The sequence below is a fragment of the Vombatus ursinus genome, unplaced genomic scaffold, assembly GCF_900497805.2.
Source record: "Vombatus ursinus unplaced genomic scaffold, bare-nosed wombat genome assembly UNPS02014798.1, whole genome shotgun sequence".
In the NCBI taxonomy this organism is placed as follows: domain Eukaryota; kingdom Metazoa; phylum Chordata; class Mammalia; order Diprotodontia; family Vombatidae; genus Vombatus; species Vombatus ursinus.
Genome location: NW_020954576.1, coordinates 72,215,837 through 72,239,614, shown reverse-complemented (window position 1 = coordinate 72,239,614; position 23,778 = coordinate 72,215,837). Strand labels below are relative to the sequence as shown.

The window sequence follows — 23,778 nt, the reverse complement described above, 5'->3', positions numbered from 1 at the left end:
CTCACTGGTGACTGACACAGACATGTGGCACAGGACCTGCTCCGTCTCAAATCTGAAGCAGTTTGTTCCTCCTTAGGCAGACCTAGCCTTTGACTCCCTGGAATACACCATAGTGGTGCTAGACTTACTACGGACAGCTGATTCGCTCCAGCTACTGCAGCTTCAAGCAATATACCTGGCTCCCTAACAGCAGGGATTATAGGTGTGAGCCATCATGAATAAATGCTTGTTAAATGGAAGTAAAACACCAGTAACTCATCATGTTCAAAGAGGCATAAAGGAAAGTAATTGGAAGTCATGTCAAAACCTCGTTTTCTACAAAAGGTAGAAGGGGCAGAGAGAGGATATAGGTAATGACTACAGATTTGAAGTCTTCACTCTGTTTCCTTAATGTGTCAAGAGATAAGTGCTAGGACAGATGGACATAATTTCTGATTTTGCTAATTACATCCAGGTTGATTAGATAGGTATTTCCTCTAAAGCCTTAGACAGTAAAGGTTTGGTTATTTTGAAAAGAGATAAATAATAAGGTAATTTTTTTTATAACACCTGTCTCCAAGAAGGTTGAAGCACTTTTCATGTATTCCAGTTGATCCTTACATACCCTGATGAAGTTTGCAATCTGTATTATCCTCCTTCCTAATTGGTTTCAAATTGAACTATCACTCTATAATAGAACTGGGGACAATTCCTATTTGTAATTCACAGTTTTCAGAGTATTTAGGGAAATTTTAGGGACTTCTGAGATCATTATTCTGGTTTTATATTACTTGATTTTCAATGTGGTTCATTCATGGTGCAGGAGGAAGGACTCTGGATTTTGAATCAGAGGGCCTGAGATAAAAGCCAGCTTTGCCACTTATACTACCTATGTGACTTTGGGCAAATCATTTAACCTCACTGGGTCTCACTTTCTTCATCTTTTAAATGGAGCTGTTGACATACGTGACCTCTAAGGCCCCCTTCTCCATAGTTTATATGCTGCCAAAGGGTAATATAGACATTTCTCACACTGCTCAATGAGAGCATTCTAAAGGGATTTTGGAAATCAGAGCTGTGAAACTCTAAATAATCTTTGGGTGGTGATAAATGTTACCTGCTGATTATAGGGAGAAAACCTCCTTCATTTATAGAATCCTTAGCTCATTCACTTCTCCCTTTCTAGTTTTTAAGAGCTCCAGGAGACTAGACGCATGGCCATCTAAAGAACTACTTGGTAGGAATAGGGCCAGACTGCATGTTGTAATAGTAAAGGCAGCAGTAGTAATGTGATATATGACGCCTTGCAGGGAGCATGGATTACAAAATGAAACTACTTATTGAAGCAGTGCCTCAGTTATACTGGCCTAACCCAAGCTTTCCTACCAGAGTTATACTTGGAGTAACTCTGTTCTCAGTGGGCATCCATTTTTGCCTTAAAGATTATCACCTTGCAACCCCTTAAGTGATGACAACTTAGGATGGGATGTTTCCTTGTTTTTCCCAGTAAAAGACCTCTTTGTCTCTGATACAAACTACTGGTGTAACCTTGAGCAAATAACTTAAACTCCCCAGGCCTCAGCTTTCTCATCTGTATAATGAAGGGGTTGGACTAGATGACCTTTGAAGCCCTTTTCAACTCAAGCTCTATCATCCTTTCCTATTGAGATGCCAATGCTACCTAGAAGTTGTCTGAGGGCATGTATAGGCAGCCTTAGGAGATGACCAGATACATGGAGAAATTGTCTGAACTCTGTAAACAGTTTAGTTCTAGTAAATCTCCAGCATTTCAAACTCGAAAGGCAAGTAATCATAACTTAGACTTATACAACACATTAAGGTCAACCTTACCAGTGCTTAACACAGTGCCTGATACATAGTAGGTACTTAATAAATGAGGGTTGACTGACTGGACTCCTTAAAACCCTGTAAAACAGTATAAATGTTATCATCTCCATTTCACACAAAGAGAAACTGAATTCAGGGAGGATGAAAGCCTGGACCATTGTCAAAATAGGTAGCAAGTGTTGGAATCCAGATTTTTATCTAGGCCTCCTGACTTTCAACACAGAATTTTCCTGCTACCCTATTCTGCCTCTTCCCACTCCTAATAAATGTTTAATGAAATGGATTGAACACTACTGCCTCTCCCAAACGCTTAAAAGCCAACAGGGGCTTAGGAATGCCCTTATGAAGGCAGTATGTGGAGGAATCACATTAATATGCTTTGTGGTCCCCTGCCCCCCATTCTCAGAAATGACTCCCACAAGATGTTAGAAGTCTATATAATATATTTACAAAGGCTATTTCAAGTTCTATCCATCTCATACAGAGAAGTATTCAGATTCAGAAACAAACATAAGAGAGATGAAATCTTCCTAGGTCACATAAATAATTCATTATTCCACAACATCAGTCTCCATTTTTTAAATGCTCATGGAGTAACATGGAATGCATCTTTGACTTTTTCCATAAAACTAAAAGCCCTGCCACACTTGGAACAAAATTTTGTTGCTGTGATTATCAAACAACATCAGTCATCCTAATCATAAATTGAATTTTCATGTGCAAATAATGCATCTAAGAAATATGAGGGCAGTGACAAAGTCAATTTGTAAGAAATAAGTTCAAAGTGTAGACCAGTTCCTCATCTTTAATTTATTCATTTGAACTACCTATTGTGGTAGACAAAAATTGCATTGACCCATTCCAATGTACTGACAGGAGTCACCATGCTACTCAGACTGGAGAGGTCTGCTTTTCATAGATTATCCATTCTCTTTGGAAATACAAAAGAACAAAAACAGTTCCAGAAATGCAGGCTTATATCATTAACACTACTACTCCTGCCAAGTTATTCTATAATTTTTCTGTGGGAAAAGAAATTTCCTCTTGGTTTGCCCTTTCTTTTTGTTTGAAGAACCTAATTTGTACTTACTTTGATGATAGATTCAGAGCAAATAGTGAGCAATTGGTGAAAAGTTCTGTTATAAACCATGACATTGATGTCTTGATCATGACTATGTGGGATCTGTTTTGTGTCTTGTATCATCCGAGTCAAAGGATACATGTCAATAACACTAGATCCTGGTATGGAAAGAGGAAAAAATTAATATTTTAGTAAAATAAAATTTAATGACAATAAATTTAATAAAACAAAACAATAAATTTAATAAATATTTTTTAAAAACTATTTTAAAGTATCTACTATGTGTAACACATTCTTAGGTGGTAGAAATGCAAACATAAAATAAGATAAAATTTCTCTCCCCAGGAAGCTTACAACTTAATAGTGAAGGATGAACACATATGCAAACAACCATGAGGCAAGGTACAATGGAAGACACACAAAGGGAAGGTTCAAACAAAATGAGAGAAATTTAAGGAGGGAAAGAGTACTTCCAGCTAAAGGATGCTGATGTGAGGAAAAGCAGAAAGGTAGTGGAGAAAGGAACAATAATAAGGGTTGATAAATAGTCTTTTCTGACTAGAATTGAAACTATACAAAGGGAAGGGGTATGAGATAAAGCAGGTCAGATAGGGAGAGACAGATTGTAGAAGGATGTCAGGATGCAGACTTTCTATTTTATTTGTGAATAATGGGGAATAACAAGGTTTTAAGCAAAGTAATGCTGTGATCCAGCTGGTATATTAGGAAGATTACATCAGCATGAATGTTGAAGATAAATGGAGAAAGTAGAAACTAGAGACAGCAAGGTGATTTGGGAAACTTACATTTGTACAGTAGGGAGGAATAAGGAACATACTTGATGGTAGAGAGAGATGAAAGAAAGGGGTGGATGGGAGAGATATTATGGAGGAGGAATCTAGAGTATTTAGTATCTGACTAGATGTCAGTATTGAGGAAGAGAGATGTCAGAGATAACTGAAATTTTAAGCCAAGTTGACTGGGAGGTGATGAGGCCATCAACAGAGATAGGAAGTTACAAGGAGAGGAAGGTTTTGGATAGAAGATATTGAGTATTTCAGATGAGTTTAGGATGTCAGTGGGCCATCTAAATGAAGACTAATAGGCAATTGGAAATGTAGTTCTAGGGAGAAATCAGACTTGACAGTGTTTGTCTGAGAGTTATGTATAAAGCTGATATTTGCAGCCCTGCGAGCTTTGTAGGGAACTCATAGAGAGGGCCAAAAACAGAGCCGTGAAGGACCCACTCAGGGTGTTTAGTGACTGATGGGGAGTGAAGGAGTAGTCAGAGAAGTAAGAAGGGAACTAGGAGGGAAATTGTGACATGAAACCACATAGGACTGTGGTTAAAAATAGCCAATCAGTGAGATTGTTATTATTAATACTTTTTTTAAAAAATGAAGCTTAAATGGAATTTATTACCTTTAAGGAATTTCTGACAAATGAGGTGAACATGGTTTAAACAGAGAAAAACAATCCATTTTGGCCTCATTAATTTTTCCTTGTTCACTCAATCCTGTTTGCCTGTTGGTTTATTTTTTACCTTTCTGGTATTGTGTTGCCTTCTTTTCCTCATGTTAATGCAAAGTATAAATGGTGACTGTCAACTCTGCTGTATGGAAGCTTTCATTCGGTGAATGGAATTAGTATTTATAAAAGACTTTCTTAAGGACTCTTAAAACATGATCTTACTAACTATAACTAATCATGATGAGTCTAAAGCAGTGGAACATTATAAAGCATTATGCCAGTGCTAAATAAAATTTATTTCCAAATTATTTCAGTGAATTAGGTTAGATTCTCCATTTGGAAACTGAGTTTAGGTGTTTGGCTTGTCTTCAAGTCATGCAATGAGCTGCAGAAATGGGAATTCAAATCCACAAAGAACTCATTTTTTGTTTCTGTGTTCAAGCTACCTCTGTAGCTAATTAAGTACGTGACATTAGACAAATCACTTAGCCGGGGTACTGGATTTTGGGTGGGAGGATCTGGGTAAATCCCAGCTTTGCTTCTTACTACTAGTATGAATAGTGCCTTGTAAACTTTAAAATACTGTTGTTGATGTTGTTACTAAGCTATGCTCACAATTGTTTCTCAGCAAGCAAAAAAAAAAAAATCACGTAAATTCTAGCAGAACTGTATACGGAGAGAGCAACCTTTTTTCTTACTCCTTGCCTCCAGATATTCTGCTGCCTGAGAATCTAACTACTATGATGTTAAATGGTCCTGATATGCATAGCTAGGTGGTAACAGATGCAGGCTAGCACAATGAGAAGGAAAATGGCATGCAGTTATTACTGTATTATTTTTTAGGGGAGAGGATATAGTAGAGAGCTGGTTTAAAATGTAATGAGCTTTTTCTGGAACTGAATTTTCTTCCAAGGGGTGAAAAATGATCTATTTTTATCGCTGATGTCAAGCATTATGTGCAAGTGGTTGATCACTATGGCTCCACAAAGATCTCTTTAAAAATTCAGAGAAGACAGAAGTGAGAAAAACATCCTCTGCCACCAGCAAAGTACAAGTGATGCCTGAGAAGGCAATGATTTTTCAGTGACTTCTCTGCTAGCAACCCACAACTGGTGATCAGAGGGAAAAATACTTGGGGAAATGCACTGAATATTTAATCTTCATTAAGGAACCTTACTATTTGTTAACCATTAAAGCCTATCTTTACTAATAGTGCTCAGCCTTTTATAGAAAGGATTCTTATTCTTTCTTGAGTGTGGCTTCAGTTTCTTCAACGGTAACCTCAAAAGACTGAGGCCAAAGGCCTATTTGCATTAGCTATGGGGCTTTGGCCTCAAGTGCAAAGGAAAGAAAAATGGTCCAGTGTTTACCCTGGGTACCCACAAAGAAGGTATAGAAGTGACTTGTTAAGCGAAATGCTTGTTAGCTCAGCTTGCCTGTGCAGCTGTTAAGAGAGGAACCTCATTACTCCCTCTTCAGAAAGAGGAAGTAGAACCGGCTGTGTGGACAGCATGAAGGCTGCTTTGATGTGCTAGCAGGATCCACGCCTCTCCTCTGCTGCAGCCCAGAGTGGGGTGCAGCATGAATATCCCAGGGCATTTTCAAAGAAAAGCAAGTCTACCCACCATCCCACCAACCCCACCAACCTGCTAGCCCATTCCTTACCTGTAGAAAAGGAGCAGGGAAGTAGATATAAATATCTACTTGTAATGAGTTAAAGCTACCAAATATTAATTCTCAAACCCTTTCTCCAGTTTTTCTCCTTATCTAATACATAAAAATAAAAGCTCATGTAAAAGAGATTTTTAAAAATGGGAAAGAGCCTCCTCAGTAGCTAACTGAACACACTGACCTGTGACAAGCATGCCATGGTTGTAATCAAATATCACTGCATAGATCTGCATGTCCCCTGGTCCTCCTTGACTGTCGTGGAAAACTTGTAACAGTGAAAGAGTTTGTATATCCCACACTCTAAAAACCTGGAGAAAGAAATGCATATAATTCAACACAGACAATGACTTAACTTTTTTATGTAAGGGAACATATGAGACAATTTTCAGAGTCTGAAATAGGATCTTATAAATCTTGCAGCAAAAACAATTAAAGTGATGACCCATAAATATGTCCAACTCCAGTTCAAATCTTATTTATATTATTATTTATCATTATCAGAGGGGAACAATAGAAATTATTAAAGATATGATATGTCAGAATATAATAAGCAGCCACAGGAACTGAATTTTTATATGAAATCAATTTAACAAGCATTTTCTAGATAGATAGATAAGACAATGTGCTTAGAGCTAAAGATCTAAAAAGAGATAACACATACACCCATTTCTCAAAGAGCTTACATTATATTGGGGAGGGAAGGAGGAAAAAGATGTGCACAATGGTGTGATGAATGGATTTTAAGCCAAGAGATGATCAGGATTCAAATCCCATTACTTTTCTAGGCATCAAGTTTTGTAAGCATTTGTAAAATGAAGGGATTGGATCAATCAATAAATATTTGTTAAGTACCTGCTAGGCAGGTAGATTGTGCAGTGGATAGAGTGCTGAGTCTGATGTCAGGAAGACTCATCTTCCTGAGTTCAAATCTGGCTTTAGATACTTACTAGCTATGTGACCCTGGGCAAGTCACTTAACCCTGTTTGTTTTAGTTCCCTTATCTGTAAAATGATCTGGAGGAGGAAATGGCAAACCACTCTAGTGTCTTTGCCAAGCAAATCACAAATAGGGTCATAAAGAGTTAGACATGACTGAAATGACTGAACAACACTCTTCTAGGCATTCTATGATCTGGGGACCATAGAGATGGAAGGGACCTTAGAAGTCCTTCACTCTAACCCCCTGATTTTGCAGGTGAAGATAGTGAGGAGAGAGAGGTGAAATAATAAAGATAGAATTGAATCAGTCCTTACTCTCAAAGAACTTGCACTATCCAGGAAACAGCATGTAAAGCAAATACAAGGTAAATTTTATTGGGGGAGGCACTGGCAACTGTGGGATCAGAAAAAGTCTCATGTAGGGAATAGTGCTTGAGCTGAGCTTTGAAGGAAACTAGTGATTCTAAGACATGGAGGTGAGGGAGTAACACCTTCCTGGCATGGAAGTCAGTCATTAAAAAGGCACAGAGACATAGGAAATGGAATGGAATGTTTGATTGAACCATAGAGTGTATCAGGGGGAATAATGTACAGTTATTCCTTGACATCCTAGGGATTAGGGATGCAGTACCCCAGCAATCTGGAAAATCGGCATAAAATTTTTTGGCCCTTTGTAGCAGAGAAGTAGTCTGAATTTTTTCTTTTTCTTTTATGGGGTATTCAAAGTATCTTATTGTAAAATTTGGGTTGATATTATACAATACTATATGTAGATTTTATGCATTTCTAAACTTTTTCTGTGTTATCTGCTGGCCTTCATGTGTCATCTGCAGCTTCAGTTTTTCATGCCAACTCGCAATATATCAAAACCTTGATGGGGCAAGTCAAAATATGGAAGAGATAACTGTATAAGAAGCCTGGAAATACAGGCTGTGAAAACTTGTAAATGACAGAGGAATTTGCACTTGATTCACTGTAGTTTGTTGAGTACCAGAGTGATGCCAATCTATCAACAATTATTAAGCATTTATTACGTGTTGGGCTATGTACTAAGCACTAGCAATACAAAGAAAGACAAAACCAAAATGAAAACAAAGAGAAATAATCCATTTTTTGCCCTCAAGGAGCCCAAAGTCAAATGGAAGAGATAATGTGCAGACAACTATGTACAAACAAGAATATGCAGCATAAACTGGAGATAATCACCAGAGAGGAGACAAGAACTATGATTTAATAATATTTCTCTAGGGAACCTTCCAGTTCTAAGTCTATGTTTATATGTACAAAAATAACTGATGTAAATAAAAATGAGATACAGGCAAAGAAGAGATCCAGGCAAAGAGTTAGAAGAAGTTGGGGAAGAAGTGATCATTTTTTACTCAGAAAGAAGTATTCACATAGGTGGTGATAATTGAAATGGTCCTTAAAAGAAGGTCTATCACTTTCTAGCTATATGTCCAGGGGTAAATCACTTGACCTCTCAGTCTCACGCAGCTCTCTAAGACTTATCTATTCATTTATAGATGGATGACAACCCATACTGGTGGATGGAGTTCATATATTTGATTTTACACACACACACACACATACACATACACACAACTAGGTGGCACCATGTCTAGAACACTGTGCTTGGAGGAAGACCTGAGTTCAAATCCAGCCTCAGGCACTTACTAGCTATGTGACCCTGGGCAGGTCACTTAACTCCTGCTTGCCTCAGTTTCCTCAGCTATAAAATGGGGATGATAATAACAGAGTTGTAGTCCTAGGGTTGTAGTGAGGATCAAATGAGAATATTGGTAAAGTGTTTAGTATGGTGTCTGGCACATAGTAAGCACTTAACAAATGCTTATTTCCTTCCTTTTTCTCTGTATATCTCTATATACACATATTACATATGCAATATATATATGTATAAATGATAATTCTCATTCATTTTTTCATATGCATGACTCTCCAGCTAAATGGTTCTTCAGGGGGCAGGGCTAGTACCATGAACTTCTTTTGTATGCTGTAGTAGCTAATACAGTGTTAGAGACATAGTCTAAGCTCAATAAATGCATGTTGATAAGCTGGATAAATCAGGTTTTATTTTAGTTTTTAAAAATCATTATATGAATACATGAAGGGTCTGTGATTTTGAGAGGGTATGGAATTTTGACTGTCCTATAATCTAAGATTTATGGGTCTCTACAATCTAACTTTATCCCTGTGTAGTGGGGTCTATAACTACTGGAATCCTCTAGCTTCATCAAGTCCATTAGCTATGATCCTGACTTCATTGGACTTTTTGCCCACACTTGGCTCTAGGATCCACTCTTTTGACTTTGCCTCCCTGCTATCTTAAACACACTTGTTCTAACCCTGAGATTTTGCTAAACCCACAGTGGAAACCCCCAATCCTTATTCGTTTTTATTGTCTAATTTCATTGTTCCTGGTTTATGGTTACTGAAGGAAAATGCAGAATCACAAAAAGTTGGTCCATTAAAAATTTATCCACTTCATTTTATTCTTCCTCTCTGGTCTATAATTCTACTACTCACTGATTCAAATCTAAACTTCTTCTTTTTTCCGCTTTTTGGTGAGGCAATTGGGGTTAAGTGACTTGCCCAGAGTCACACAGCTAGTAAGCGTCAAGTGTCCAAGGCTGGATTTGAACTCAGGTCCTCCTGACTCCAGGGCCAGAGCTCTATCCACTGCGCCATCTAGCTGCCCCGTAAACTTCTTCTGCTGAGCAAGAAGAGTTCTCTGCAGTCTGCTCCCTTCCTGCTTATCCCACTTTACTTCTCATCATTGCTCAGCATGGCCAGTCTATTCTCGTTAGTCCAGTCTCCTTGGTGTTCCCATCATACACCATGATCATTCTCACAGCTGGGCCGTGTTAATGTTCTTCCCTTCTCCGAGGATGTCACAGATCTTAGGATCATAGATTTGGAGCTGGAAAGGCCCTCAGAGGCCATCTAACCTATCCCTCTCATTTTACAGATGAGGAAACAGAGGGCCAGGGAAGATAAGCAACTTACCTAAGACCATGTAGTCATGACCACTAGTCATCAGAGGTGTGATTTGACCCCCAAGTCATCTGACTTCAATATCAAGGCTCTTTTGTATCCAACCATGGTCATGAGGAGTGGGCTATGAACTCATGCCTCTGGAGGAGCCAGCACCCTTCCTTTAGAGTGTCCTCCCCTAGGGGTAGCTAAATGGCACAGTGGATAGAGCGCCGGTCCTGAAGTCAGGAGGACCTGAGTTCAAATCCAGCCTCAGACCAAACACTTGACACTTACTAGCTGTGTGACCCTGGGCAAGTCACTTAACCCCAATTGCCTAAAAATTAAAAAAAATAGAATGTCCTCCCCTACTACTCCATGTGTTCATGTCCTTCAAGATGTAGCTCAGATCCTATCTCCTCTCTGAAGACCCCCTAATGATGCCATAGTGAGATAAGGAACAAAGAGGAGTATACCCCAAAGTAGGATGGGACCCAAAACATGAGCTGATTGGTTAATCTACACCAACCCTTAGAATAATGAGAGAAAAGAAACACCCTCCACAAAGTAGCATAGCCAAGAGATGAGTGACAGAAAGCTCACTGAGAGCCAGGCAGAGGTACCCAAGAACTGGTCTGCTATTCAAAAGTACTCTGGTGTTGGGTTGTGCAAATAACAGGTGGTGTGGATGCTTGATTGATAGCATGTCAAAGAGCACTGACTGTTGTTGTTCTGCAAAAATTATTTTGATCTTATATAATCAATATGGTAGATTACAAAAAGCTGAGGAATAGGAGGAGTTAGGAATGCACCTCAGCTTTAACAGTAAATAGCCACGAAATTGCTTTGACCCTCTGTTCTTCATTTGTTAAAGTGAGGGGAACACAATTTTACAATTTTATCTCACATGGAACAAGGGGAAGACTTAGCACCAATCCTAGGACACTTCATTTTATGTCGTCTGATCAATATAAATCCATCTCTCTCTGTCATTATTGGTGGGAATGGTTAAAAGATGCAGGGAGTCAAGTTTTGTTTAAAGAGCGCTAGCATACTTATGTACTACCATCCCAGGAGTAGGATGCTCAGGCAGAGATAGAGCTAGAATTTTCTATAGGTTCTTCAGATTGAATTATTGGAAGGCCATATGAAAGGGCACTTTGAGGAGATATGGAAGAGGATACCAAATAGCACACAGGGACATCTTTAACGGACCTGCATGCCTAAGCAATCAGACGCTCATTGCAATGACCATGTACAAAATCTAATTTCTCTGAGCTTTGCTTTCTGTACTTGTAAAATGGGGATAATAAAACTGAAATTATTCACTCACAGTATTTTTGTGGGGTGATGGACTTTGTAAATCTTAAAATGCTGGGATAATGGTAATGATTGCCCTGGAGAAAAACTCAGCAGACTGAGGGGTCTGGCTATCATGGAGACAAAAACCAGCTATGGGGAAATGTTCCTATTGGTTTTTATCACATATGGGAGGCAGGGTGATGAAGTGGATAAAGTGCTGGATTTAGAGTCAGAGGGCCTGGGTTCAAATCCCAACTCTGCCATGCCCTTCTGATGTGACTCTGGGAAAGTCATTTAATATCTCTGGATCTCAGTTTTCTCAACTTTTTTTTTGGTTTGGTTTTTTTTTTTTTGGTGAGGCAATTGGGGTTAAGTGACTTGCCCAGGGTTGCACAGCTAGTGTCAAGTGTCTGTTCTGAGACTGGATTTAAACTCAGGTCCTCCTGATTCCAGGACCAGTGTGCTATCCACTGCGCCGCCTAACTGCCCCAGTTTTCTCAACTGTAAGATGAGGAGTTTGAATTAGTTGATTCCTGGGTTCTTTTCCACCTTCACATCTATGATCTTATGATTCTGCTAATAATTTTGGGGGTTCATGGTACATAGGAGTTGGATCTAACCTCCCTGGGACTTACGTTTTCAAAGGAGCAGTAAAAAGACAAATAAATTGGGAAGAGTAGGAAAACTGAAGGAGTTTAGGACTAAGACCTCTAATCTTCTCAGTGGAATAGGATTTGAAGCCTTTTGCTAAGTGTGTATTCCTGTTTCCTCTACCTCTTGAAATCCCTAGCTTCCTTCAAGGCTCAGTTCAAGTCTTAACTTACAAAGATGTCTTTCCTGATCAGGTTTGCTATAATCTTGTTAACCTAGCCAATGATTTTGGGACAATGTGTCCTCTTGTAAAGCACATTATATTTTCTAATCAAATGTTTTGCCTTTCTTTAAAAAAGTGAAACTCTTAAAAGGAATAGCAATATCTAATTCTATTTGCTATTCCTTGTAAATCATCTGCTTCCTCCTCTTTATACAAAAAGGGAAGAACAACTGGCCAGAATGGGTATAATTGGTGCTTGGGAACATTGCCAACCATTGTTTCTTTTGAGTTTGCTAATGAAATGAAAGTGGATAAAGTTTTCAGTTCACTCTATTTTCTCAATGATTTTCAATTTGTCTTCACAAACAGTAGCTCTACCACAGCTGTTAGACTATTGAGCTTGGTGTGTAGCAATGCAATCAGCCATTATCTTAACTGTCAGAAGAGGAAACACTATTTACCATGCGACTGTAACAAAGGAGAATGATGACAATCTACTCCATGCAGTTCAAAAAGTAAACAGAATTTCTAGCAAAATAACCAGCACATAGTAAGCGGTAACTAAATTAATTGAAGTTTGACCTCAGGGTCAAGCTGCCTTACATGAATAAGTTTAGAAAAGCAATAGATTTTTAAAATCCTTCTTTAGTTTTCCTTTACAGGGTCATTGGGAAGGATGAGATTTTTGTAGTCTATTCCTCTGTCTCTGAGCATAATCATAACTATGACAAAAGGTTATATTTGCCCTTTTTTAAAAAAAAATCTCTGGAGAAGAAACCTCTGAAGCTTTTGTTTCTACATTGTTTTGATTTGGTTTTTGTTCACTGTGGGAGGACAGGTAGTGGAAAGGGACATTATAAACACATGTAAAAATAAATAAGTTTGTTTATTTTAAAAAAAATAAAGGAAACTCCAGTTCTCTCTGCTTAACAAATGTGTCCCATTGTCTGAGAACTTTTGCTTTCCCAAAGGCCTAATCCTTCTGCTTAGTTTTCTCTAAGTCTGTTCCCTCTGGCCCTGTCCTGAGTGGAATAAAAAAACACTAATTCATTCTCATACAATATTCCTTCATCTTTGCCAAATCATGAAGGGAAAAGGAAAATAAATATTCAAGATAATTCCAAATGGTGGTACCATAGTGTCCAGTTACTAAAACTTTGAAACTCTCATGATTCCTACCAGCTGGGATAAGTGAAGAAACCAGCAAGAGATGATTTCCTCTAATGTTTCTTCTAATGTTATCTCTTCTCAAATGCAGATCTTCAATATATTTACCCAGTGACTCTCTTTAAAAACTGCTAATTTACATAAAACACTGTAATGAAATGACTAACAAAAGTCTTCCAAAGTAAAATCACTGTTACATGGTGATTTCTTCCCTATTACATTTTAGAAAATGAATAGCTCAGTACTCAGCTCAGCTAGTCAAAAATCCTACAAAGTTGCAAGTGGAAAGAGAAGGCAATCATTTTTTCAATTTCAATCAATCAAACATTTTTTAAGCGCACCTATCATGATGCCAGACACAGTGCTAAGCAAGAGGGATATGAAAAGAAACAAAAGACAGTGCCTGCCCTCAAGCAGCTTACAATCTATATCCAGTGAAGTTATAATAATACCTCTGCTTTAGATAGAGCTTTGTGGAAGTATCTTTCTCCTTCACAACAATTCTGTGACTAACATAGATTTATATCAACTAGCTCACTTGCTTTACTTAAAGGTGTGAGAACTGGGATTCCCTGATTCCAAGCATAGAGCTTTTTTACCTTATACTTCAATGCCTCTTAAGAACATCTCAGTGACTCCAAGTCCAATTGAGAGAATGGTTAATGATGACTCTAAGGTTACAAACCTGGATGATGTCCTCAAAAGAAACAGGGAAATTTAGAGTGGGGCAGATTTATGAGAGGAAATGATGAATTCAGTTTCACACATGTTGAGTTTAAGGTGATAGCAGGATATGCAGGGGGAGGTGTTCAGCAGGCAACTGGAGATGTGGAATTGGGTTTCAAGAGAGACACTAAAGGTGAGTGTATGGATTTGTGTAGAGGATATGATTGAACTCTTAGAGGTAGATGAGATCTTCAAGTGATAGGGTTTTGGAGGGAATGGATATGGGCCCATGATGATCCAGCAAACAAGACTGACAGAAGACTTGACCAAGAAAACAAGACTGATAGAATTAGGAGAGAGTGGCATCATTGTTTCCTAAGAAAAGATTAAATACACAGAAAACAGGAATAATACACAATGTTAAGACTTGCAGAAAGATTAAAGAGGATGAGGCCTGAGAAAAATCACCTGATTTAGTTGAGATCACCAGGAAACTTTGAGAGAGCAGCTTCAGTAGGACCATGAACTGAGACTTACAGGACCAAAAAGTGAAAGGATGATGAGGAAGTGAAAGCAATGAGTGTATATTGCCCTTTCTAGGACTTAAGCAATGAACAAATAAGATGGATAAATACAGCTAGAGGTAATGATAGGGTTAAATGAAGTTTTTTTCTTTAGTTTTTTTTCTTTTTTTAAGATAAGGGAGATGTAAGCATGTCTGTAGGCCACAGGGAAAGAGCTATTAGATGGGGAAATATTCAAAATGAGAGAAAAGAAGCTATCTCTGTACTGATGACTCATAAGTTTATATTTCCATCCCTATTCTTTCTGCTGAGCTCCAATCCCTCATCACTGACTACCTAACCATTTCAAACTGGATGTCTTGTAGGTATCACAAATTCACAGTCAGTCAATCATCATCAAGCATTTATTAAGTGCTTACTCTGTGCTAAGCACTAGGGATACAATGAAGACAAAAACTACCTTCAAGGAGCTCACATGCTAATGGGGAAACAATATGCAAATAATTAAGGACATAGAATATATATGCTGTGTGAATGGAAAGTAGGTAATCTCAGAGGGAAGGCACTAGCTATAAGTGGTGGGGGGGAGGGGAGAATGGAAGAGGGATGATGGGACCAACCTTATAGAAGCTGGGATTTAAACAGAAATTTGAAGGAAGCCAGGAGGTGGAGGTGGAGGTAAAGAAGGAAGGATTCCAAGCATGGGGTTTAGCAATTTAAAAGGCAGGGAATCAGGAGATGGAGTGTTGTGTGCTTAAATAAGAAGTTTCCCAGACCTAAGATGTATGTGCTTGGGCCCATACCAGGCGTTGGCCTCAGGCTCCTTTTAAACACTTGCTTGACCGGACTCTCATCTGTGTCTCTTATCCATAATGAACCACTTTCTGTGCCTCCTCATGCTTCTAGACTCTCTGAACCAACCATTCCTCTCCTTTTCTTAAGCAAAGGGATTTCCTCTCCAAAACCAGCCCTCTTTTAGAACTTCCTTTTTTGGGCAGAGGGCTCCATGAAACTTTCAGTCACCCAGATTCTCAGCCTCTGTGTAATTCTCAACTCTTCAGTCTCACTCCACCTCCACCCCTCAACATCCATTCCATTTCCAAATCTTGTTAACAACATCTCATATATATCCTTTTCTTTCCACTCAAACAGCCAAGACCCTCAAGCTTTCTTCACCTATTTCCTGTATGATTTATTAAAATAATCTCCTCATTGGTCTCTCTGCCTCAAGTCTCTCCACTGCTCTACCATTTTATCCAGGTGATTTTCCTAATGCACAAATCTGTGCATATATGACTCACCTACATGTGATTTCATAGAACAGATCAATCAATCACATCTATTAAGCACCTACTTTGTGTCAGGCACTGTGCTAAGTGCTGGAGATACAAAAAGAGGCAAAAGAGAGTCCCTGCCCTCATAGAGCTTATAATCTAATGGGAAAGACAACATGCAAACAAATAAATGCAAAGCAAACTATTGTTATTTTTGTTCAGTCATTCAATGTCCAAATTCAGTAGTGTCCAAATCTTCAAGACCCTATGGACCATAGCACACCAGACCCTTCTGTACTCCACTATCTCTTGAAGTCTGTCCAAGTTCATGTTCATTGTTTCTATGGTACTATTCATCTCATCCTCTGACATCCCCTTTTCCTTTTGCCTTCAATCTTTCCCAACATCAGGGGCTTTTCTGATGAGTCCTTTCTTCTCATTATGTGACCAAAATTTTTAAGCCTCAGCTTTACTATTTGACCTTCCAGTGAATAGCCTGAATTAATTTAAATATTGACTGATTTGATCTTCTTGCTGTCCAGGGGACTCTGAAAAGTCTTTTCCTGTACCACAATTCAAAAGCATCAATTCTGCAATGCTCAGCTTTCCTTATAGTCTATCTCTCACAGCCATACTTTGCTACTGGAAAAACCATAGCCTTGATTATATGGACCTTTGTTGGCAAGGTGATGTCTCTGCTTTTTAGTATACTGTCCAGATCTGCCATAGCTTTCCTTCCAAAGAGCAAGAGTCTTTTAATTTCATGGCTGCAGTTTCTGTCTTCAGTGATCTTTGAGCCTAAGAATATAAAATCTGACAATGGGTTGTTGAAAAAGAGTTCTTCCATTTTTTCTCCCTCTATTTGTCATGAAGTGATGGGACCACTTGTTAAGATATTATTTATTTTCAGTTAAGCTTCAGGCCAGCCTTTACCTTCTCTTATTTCTCTCTACCCCTCACCCCATCAAGAGACTTCTTAATTCCTCTTCACTTTCTGCCATCAGAGTGGTATCATCTACATATCTGAGATTGTTGATATTTCTCCCAGCAATGTTAATTCTGGTTTTTAATTCATCCAGCCTAGCATTTTTACAGGATGTACTCTGCATATGTTAAATAAATAATATACAGCCTTATTGTCCTCCTTTTCCAATTTCAAACCAATCGGTAGTTCTATGTTTGGTTTTAACTATTGCTTCTTGGCCCACATACAGGTTCCTCAGAAGACAAGGAAAATAATTTGGTACTCCCATCTCTTTGAAGACTTGCCATATTTTGTTGTGATTCACACAATCAAAGGCTTTAGTGTAGTCAGTGAAGCAGAAGTAGATGTTTTTCTGGAACTCCCTTGCCTTCTCCCTAATCCAGCAAATGTTGGCAATTTGGTCTCTAGTTCTTCCTCTTTGAAAACCAGCTTGCTCCTCTGGTAATTCTCAGTTCACATATTGCTGAAGCCTAGCTTACAGAATTTTTTTTTTTTTTTGGTTTTTGTTAGGCAGTGGGGTTAAGTGTGACCCTTGCCCAGGGTCACACAGCTAGTAAGTGTTATGTGTCTGAGGCCAAATTTGAACTCAGATCCTCCTGACTCCAGGGCCAGTGATGTATCCACTGACTTGCAAAATCTTAAGCATAACTTTACTGGCATGTAAAATGAGCATGATTTTTCAGTAATCTGAACATTCCTTGGCATTGTCCTTCTTTAGGATTGAGATGTAAACTGATCTTTTCCAATCCAGTGGCCAGTGTTGAGTTTTCCAAATTTGCTGGCATATTGAGCGCAGCACTTTAACAGCATTTTAGGATTTTAAATAACTCAGCTGAAATTCAATCACCTTTATTAACCTTATTATTAGCAATGCTTCCTAAGGCCCACGACTTCTTTCTCCAGGATGTCTGGCTCTAGATCAAACACTTTTTTTTTCAACTACCCAAAAGGTGACTCTACACATAGATATTATCAAATGGTTAATATAGAAAGCAAACTACGTACAGGACAAATAGGAAATCATTAACAGAAGAAAGACACTAGAATTTTCAGAGTTGGTAGGGACCTCAGTTACAGGTTTAGACCAAACCACGACTAAATAGGATTCTCTTCTGTGACATCACCAACAAGTAGTAATCCAGAATCATGTTATAGAATTTCAGAGCTGGAAAGAATCTTATTGATCAGCTAGTCCAAATCAGACTTGAAAAAAAACTTCCCACTACAACACACTCCAACATTAGTCACCTAGCCTTTTTTTGAAGACTTCTAGCAAGGAGAAATCCACTGTCCCTTGAGGCAATGCATTCTTCATTTAGATAGCTCTCATTGTTAGAATATCTCTCTTTAGGTCAAGACTAAATTTTCTTCTTTTTAATGATCCATCTAGTGCAATTATTATTTCTGCCCTATGGGATTCAGATAAACTACAGATCCCTCTTTCATGTAACAGACCTTCAAGTACTCGAAGATTAGCTATCACCCTCATCTCCCTGCCCCACCCCATCCCCAGGTTTTTCTTCTTTAAGCTCAACATCTCCAGTTCATTTATTGGTCTTCCTAGGGCATGATCTAGAGACCCTTCCCCATCTGGTTGCACTACTTTAGATGTTTGCTGGGACTTGGCTCAAATGATTGCAAGTAAAGACATAACCAGAGTCACATGGGATGGACAGTTCTGGATGATCTGTAATCAGTATTATTAGCAGAAACTTTCAAATTAATGAGTTGATGGATCCATTTGAGTATTTGATGATAATAAAAATAATAACTACCATTTGTATAGTGCTTTAAGAGTTATAAAACATTTTAAAAATTGCATCCCGATTTATTCTCACTGCAATTCTAGGAGATAGGTTTTGTTGTTGTTGTTATTATTGTTGTTGTCGCAGCTAGGTGAAAGGCAGTGGATAGGGTGCCAGGCCCACAGTCAGGAAAACTCATCTTCCTGTGTTCAAATTTGGCCTCAGAAACTTATTAGCTCTGTGATCCAACCCTGTTTGCTTCAGTTTCCTCATCTGTAAAATGAATTGGAGAAGGAAATGGAAAACCATTCCAGTATCTTTGTCAAGAAAACACCAAATGGGGATACAAAGAATCAGATGTGACTGAAAAAACCACTGAACCACAACGCAAAGTGGAATTATCCCCATTTTACTAATGAGAGGTTGAGAAAAGTCAAGTGACTTGCCCAGATAGCTGGTAAGTGTTTGAGACAGGATTTGGACCCAGTTCTTCCTGATTCCAAGTCCAGCACTCTATCCACTGTGCCACCTACTTGCCCATAGTGTGAGAACACATGAAATCACAGACGGGTATAATTTCTTGACATAATTATCAGTCACCTAAAACTTAAAATATGAGTCTCCCAGATTTCCCACTATATCATTGGTTAAAAAAAAATTTTTTTTAAATTTTTTACCTTTGCAGAAGATAGGCTGATCACATGCTGATCTTTTTCATTTGTAACAAGTTCTGTAATACTGAACATATGTCCAACAAGTTTCCCTACAGGCTTGGTGCTGATATTGGGATGCCATAATCGGAGGATTTTGTCATCTCCTGAAAATTAGGATACAGATAGTTTGTTTACCAAAGAAAAAGTAATTGACAGAATTCAGAAAGTTTCTCCTCCCTCCTGTGCACCCAACTATATCTCTCTATTCTAATTCCTAGTCGACCTCCTCCCAGGAATATTCCTTAATTAGCTTTCTAAGCTGCTAACATATTTCTGACCCATTCTTTAAACTTTAACACATACAGTAATGTATAATACATAACATAATATATAATATATATTATATATAATATATAAGACAACACACAATATTATAATGTATGATGCTATAATATATAATGTAATATGATATGATATATGATATATCATAATAATGACAATTTTATAATAATTGCACATAGATATTATATATAAATACTTACTGTCATAATTTTTTTCTCATTCCAGTGCTTTCTTATTTGAAATATATGTTTAAGAGAAGTAGTCTGTCAGGAACGAGGAACACTATCAAAAAAACTTAGTGATCACATGGAACCTATGTCAGATTGGTATTGCCCTGTATATCTCTCTTTTTTTCTTAGGCAATTGGGGTTAAGTGACTTGCCAAGGGTCACACAGCTAGTGTCAAGTGTCTGGTCTGAGACCGGATTTGAACTCAGGTCCTCCTGACTCCAGGTCCGGTGCCCTATCCACTGTACCACCTAGCTGCCCCATCCCTGTATATTTTCTTTAAAATAATGCTGATATTTAATAATATATCCTATAAGAACTGAATTACTTTTCTCTTCATATAAAACCAAAACAAACAAAACAAAAAACCCAAGTACCTCCCCTCTCCAAAAAAACACTATTCCATCTCCATCTATCAAGAATTATTTTTAACATAAGGGAAGTTGCTTCCCGCCCTTCCACAATTAATATAATCACAGAAAGCCCAGAATGTAATTACCAAACATAAAGTATGAGCTAAGGAATTTGCTTACAACTCCACAACAGTATAGTCACATATGCTATCATTCAACCAGCACACATTTATTTAGCACTTTCTATGTTCTAGGCATTATGCTAGACATTGCAGATATGAAGAAAGGGCAAAGATAGTCTCTGCTCTCAAGAAGTTTATATTGTAGTGAAGGAGATAACATATAATAGTAATAATGAGAGCTAGCATTTATGTAACACTTACTATTTGCCAGGCACTGTGCACTTTATAATTATTACATTGTAAAAATTAAATTAATCATTTGGTCCTCACAAAACTCCTGGGAGGTAGGTAGTCTTATTATCCCCATTTTACAGATGAGAAAACTGAAGCAAACAAAGGTTAAGTGATTTGCCCAGGGTCACACAGCTAGAAAGTGTCTGAGGCCAGATTTGAACTCGTGTCTTTTATGAGCCAGGCGAGTACTCTATCCACTGTACTACCTTGCTTTAATATAAATAAATAGGTATATACAAGGCATATGGGGGGGGTTTCTCTTCTCTTCCCCTACCTTCCACAATGTCATGAGAGCCATTGAACAGTAGGTGACAATGAATCCAGCCAGGAATAGAGGGACACGTATCCAAAGACAGCCATGGATGCAGAGACAGTCCCTTGGGGAAGGAGACAGCTTCAGGGGATATGCCAAGTCATAGCAGAAAGGAATACTGGCCACATCCTCAAGAAAGGAGCAGATTGTCTGACTCTGGTTGAGCGGCCTGTCCTTATCCAAGGTAAGGTACAGTACCGTTCTACAAAGAGAGTACAGATCATGCTGTGCCAGCAGTTATGAGTTGCTCTTTGCCTTCAAGTGTCTCATTACCAACATACTCTTTACCAACATACTCTTAACTTTAACTCCACTACTCCTATGGATGCTGGGAATTTGTGTAAAAGTATGTCCTAGGCTTTTGGAAGGAAGCTTGTACCAACTGTTTTAACTATCCTATCTTAGTAAATGTCTTTGTAAAAACTAATTATTAAACCTATTGAGTAGCGCATGTAATATTAGTCACCCTCTAGGGACTCGACCATAACTATGAGTTCAGGTTCGAGGAGTATCCCAGAGGAGGGGTTAAATGAAATTTCTTTATTTCCAAAGCACTTAAAATACAGTGGGGTCCATTTTCACCAAGTTCCTCTACCAAAGTTCTATTCTCATTCCTAACTATGGCATGGAAATGATCCTGGGTTTTCAGAGGCTGTGCCTTTGGAATTCAAGCACTATCTAATCACTTTCATGTATAACTGCTCAATAGTTCATAAAACCCTTTCACAGTCGATTCAGTTCAGAGTAATTCAATTTGACAAGCATTTATTAGACATTCAACACATGCCAGGCACTGTGCTAACCCTCAAAAATACATTCTACTGTGAGGAAACAATGTGTACAGATAAGTAAATAAAGTCGTGGGACAGACTCAAAGGCTGTGGTTTGCTAGCCACTAACATACGGAAATCAAGAAATGTAGGCAGGCAGGTGGAGTATAATGACTTTGCCCAATGAGGTCAGTCCTGCACCTGTTTCTTACTCATAAGAATGAAAGAATGAAAGAGTTTTATCACCATCACTTTTAAATGGGAGGCAAGAGCCCTGGGTGCTTTGTAAGGAGGGCAGTCTCTATAATTAGTGCTGGATTCGGTAGCTGGGAATTAACCAGCAAGTCATATGGCATTTCTAACCCTGTTAATATAAAGTCTCTGTGAGAGATACTGTCCTTGGTAATCATGAAATCTAGTAAAAAGACACTTTTAACCCTGACAGCACTAGTGAGCCAGAATGCCTGTGTCTCTGTGTTCCAAAGAGCTGAGCCTAGGGCCAGGACTCTCTATGTAGAAGAAAAACCTAATTCCTAACCAAGTCTCAGAAAAACAGATAGGCCTCTATAAGATACTGAGGTGTTTTTTTTTTCTTTTTTCCAGTTCTGTGACTGGGTATTTTAGAGCTTTTGCATTCTTAAATAGAGCTGTAGAAGCCAAACCTCTAGGCTTTAAGCTAAAAGAGCAATGGCAGAGACCACTTAGACTATGGGGAAGAGGTTACACCCCAACTCAAAGCTCTGTTTGGAAGCAGAGAAGAATTCTGCAACCAGAACAGCAGTGACCAGGCCTAGCAGGGTCTCTGTGCCACACTTAGGAGCCCAGCAGAAAACACACTTAATGACATCATCAGAATACACCAATGACCCCACAAAATAAGAGCCATGAGTGAGTTGCCCTGCCACATGTAGACCCTTTTATATGTGTACCTTGGCCACAAATATTCCCTCTACAGGTGTCCTTCCATGTGTACTCCCTGGCTACATGTGCCTTACGTGAGTCCACTCTTCCCAGTGATGGCATATGTATTTGTGGTGGAATTTATGGTGGAATCATTTTATGGCTACTTTTTTTGTTATACTATTACATCATATGTCTTTGCAACAAATCATATACTCTGGCCTACTAGAAAAAGTATACACATCAGTAAGGGGTTTGTGTGCACAATTTTAAATTGATACAAACCCACAGAGTATGTTAAATAGGTAGCCCTGACTGGGGGATCCACTGTGGGAACTGGGGGTTGCCCCAAGGTGCTATACAAAATATATACAAAGCAATTCCTGGTTGGGAGAGAGGATAGTAACGTTGGTGGGAATATTTTTGTTGTTCAGTTGTTTTTCAGTCATATTGGGGTTTTCTTGGTAAAGATAAAGTGGTTTGCTATTTCCTTCTCCAGCTCATTTTACAGATGAGGAAACTGAGGCAAATACAGTTAAGTGATTTGCCCAGTAAGCTAGATTTGAACTCAGTGAGTCTTCCTACTCCAGGCCTCCAATCTATCCACTGTGCCACCTAGCTGCCCTGGTAGGAATATAAAGGACTATATATAGGAGGCGGCACTTGGCTGATCTTTGAAATGAGCTAGGAATTCCAAGAGGAAGAGAAAAGGAGAGAATGCATTGTAGCATTCTAGCAGCATGTGCAAATACATAGAAATGGTAGATAAAATGTCAAGCATGGAGCACAGAAAGTAGGGCAGTTTGAACAGAAAAGGGTTTTTGAGGAGTAATATGAAATAAATCTTGAAAGACAGACTAGAACACAACTGTGAAAGGCTCTAAATCCCAACAGAGAAGTTTATATCTTATTCTAGATATCAGAGGGAGCCAGTGAAATTTTTTGAGTAGAGGAGTCACATAGTGGTACCTGTGCTTCAGGACCTTTTTGAAAAATGGATTAGAGAGGGGAGAAGGTATGAGCAAAGATGCCAATTAGGTGCATCTTCATTTTCTCCCTTTCTACTGGCCCCTCAAGAGATGGTAGGCTGCCCTTGCTTGGAAGTTTTCAAGGAGCTGGATGATGACTTGTCTGGTATGTAATAGTAGAGATTCTCTATGGGTATGGATTGGACAATGAAGTCCCTTCACACTCTCTACACCCTTCCGTCAAGACCCCTAGTTTCTTTCAGGGCTCAGCTCAAGTGTCCCCTACTATGAGGCTTTTCTTGACACCCTCTGCCCTGTCCCCACCTGCTCATGCTTTCCCAACCAAAGCATGTTGAACTTACTTTGTATACACATTTAGA

The 23,778-nt window shown here is 38.7% G+C and overlaps 1 protein-coding gene across 2 annotated transcripts in view; it reads right to left on the bottom strand.

The window, feature by feature from the left end:
• The window catches only part of LOC114050149 (WD repeat-containing protein 64-like), a 172,956-nt gene that overhangs the window by 74,618 nt on the left and 74,560 nt on the right, over window positions 1-23,778 (bottom strand). For both annotated transcript variants that reach the window (XM_027871753.1, XM_027871754.1), the window contains exons 10-12: window positions 19,133-19,272; window positions 6,231-6,357; window positions 2,918-3,066 (exon numbers count right to left, since the gene is read on the bottom strand). In XM_027871753.1, the coding sequence (XP_027727554.1) occupies window positions 2,918-3,066; window positions 6,231-6,357; window positions 19,133-19,272 (416 nt within the window). The remainder of the gene's footprint in view (window positions 1-2,917; window positions 3,067-6,230; window positions 6,358-19,132; window positions 19,273-23,778) is intronic.